This window comes from Salvelinus sp. IW2-2015, unplaced genomic scaffold (genome assembly GCF_002910315.2).
Source record: "Salvelinus sp. IW2-2015 unplaced genomic scaffold, ASM291031v2 Un_scaffold5358, whole genome shotgun sequence".
In the NCBI taxonomy this organism is placed as follows: domain Eukaryota; kingdom Metazoa; phylum Chordata; class Actinopteri; order Salmoniformes; family Salmonidae; genus Salvelinus; species Salvelinus sp. IW2-2015.
In genome coordinates this window covers 14,063-15,835 of record NW_019946623.1, presented here as the reverse complement: position 1 = coordinate 15,835, position 1,773 = coordinate 14,063, and the positions used below count along the sequence as shown (strand labels likewise).

At 63.7% G+C, this 1,773-nt stretch overlaps 1 protein-coding gene across 1 annotated transcript; it reads right to left on the bottom strand.

The window, feature by feature from the left end:
* Positions 1-295: 295 nt before the first annotated feature.
* On the bottom strand, positions 296-1,749 carry LOC139026645 (uncharacterized; the record flags this gene model as incomplete). Its single annotated transcript, XM_070441970.1, has 2 exons — positions 1,459-1,749; positions 296-1,327 (listed from the first exon to the last, which is right to left on the bottom strand). Coding segments are annotated over exons 1-2 (1,323 nt in total), but the record flags the coding sequence as incomplete, so codon positions are not given.
* Between the last annotated feature and the right edge of the window lie 24 nt (positions 1,750-1,773).

The following is a 1,773-nucleotide window of genomic DNA, read 5'->3' as shown; positions in this document are numbered from 1 at the left end:
GCAGAGAGACGGGAGGAGGAGGAGGAGAGAGGGAGGAGAAGGGGAGGAAGGAGAAGGACAGGAGAGAGTGGGAAGAGGAGAGGGAGGAGAGGACAGGAGAGAGTGGAGAGGACAGGAGAGAGTGGGAGAGGAGAGGGAGAGAGGACAGGAGATAGTGGGAGAGGAGAGGGAGGGAGAGGAAGAGGAAGAGATGAAAGGAGATGAGGAGGAGAGGAGGAGGAGGCAGAGGAACAGGAGGAGTGGGAGAGAGAGGAGGAGAGGAAGGAGAGAGTGGAGAGGAGAGGGAGGAGAGGACAGTGATGATGTGGGGGTGATGAAGGTGTCGGGTGATGGTGTCGGGGTGATGGTGTGGGGGTGATAGCGTTGGGGGGATGGTGTGGGGGTGATGGCGTGGGGTGATGGCGTGGGGTGATGGTGTGGGGTGTGGTGTGGGGTGATGGCGTGGGGTGATGGCGTGGGGTGATGGTGTGGGTGATGGCGTGGCGGTGATGGTGTGGGGTGATGGTGTGGGGGATGCTGTAGGGGTGATGGTGGTGGGGTGATGGGTGGGGAATGGTGGGTGGTGATAGCGTGGGGGAATGGCGTGGGGTGAGGCGTGGGTGATGGTGTGGGGTGATGGTGTGGGGTGATGGTGTGGGTGTGATGGTGTGTGGGGGAGTGCTGTAGGGTGATGGTGTGGGGTGATGGCGTGGGGGGATGCGGTGGTGGGGGTGATGGCGTGGGTGATGGTGGTGGGGTGATGGTGTGGGGTGATGGCGGGGGTGATAGGTGTGGGGGGATGTGCTGTAGGGGTGATGGTGTGGGGTGATAGCGTGGGGGAGTGGTGTGGGGGCGGTATGGCGTGGGGTGATGGCTGTGGGGTGATGGTGTGGGGTGATGGTGATGGGGGTGATGGTGTGGGGGATGCTGTAGGGGTTGATGTCGGTGGGGGTGATGGCGTGGGGAATGGTGGTGGGTTATAGCGTGGGGGAATTGGCGTGGGGTGATGGCGTGGGGTGATGTGTGGGGTGATGGTGTGGGGTGATGGTGTGGGGGGATGCTGAGAGGGGTGATGGGTGGGGGGAAAGCGTGTGGGTATGGGTGTGGGTGATGGTGCTTGGGTGATGGCCGTGGGGGCTGATGGGTGGTGCGGTGATGGTGTGGGTGATGGTGTTAGGGTGAATGGCGTGGGGGAGAATGGTAGGGTGGGTGATAGCGTGGGGGAAGTGGTTGGGGTGATAGCGGGGGAATGGTGTGGGGTGATGGCGTGGGGAATGGCGTCGTGTGAGGCGTGGGGAATGGCGTGCCGGTGAGGGCTCGGTGGGAATCGGTCGTGGGCGTGATGCGGCTGGGCGCAATGGCGTAGAGGTGATGGGGTGGGGTGGATTGAGCTTGGGGGAATGGTGGGCTGTGTATGGGATGGCGGGAGGTGGGGTGATGGTGGGGGTGATGGTGGGATTGGTGATGTGGGGGGGTGACGGTGGGGTGATAGGCGTTGGGAGGAATGGGCGAGGTGCGGTGAGGCTGGTGGGTAATGGCGTGGGTGATGGCGTGGGGGGGAATGGCGTGGGGTGCTGGTGGGGGTGATTGGGTGGGGGGTGATGGTGGGGGGCTGATGGCGTGGGGGAATGGTGTGGGGTGATGGGCGTTTGGGGGAATGGGTGTGGGGTGATGGCGTGGTGGGAATGGCGTGGGGTGGTGGGCGTGGGGTGATGGGGGTCGGGTGATGGGTGTGGGGTGCATGGTGTGGGTGATGGCGTGGGGTGCCATGTGGGTGGGTGATGGTGTGGGGGA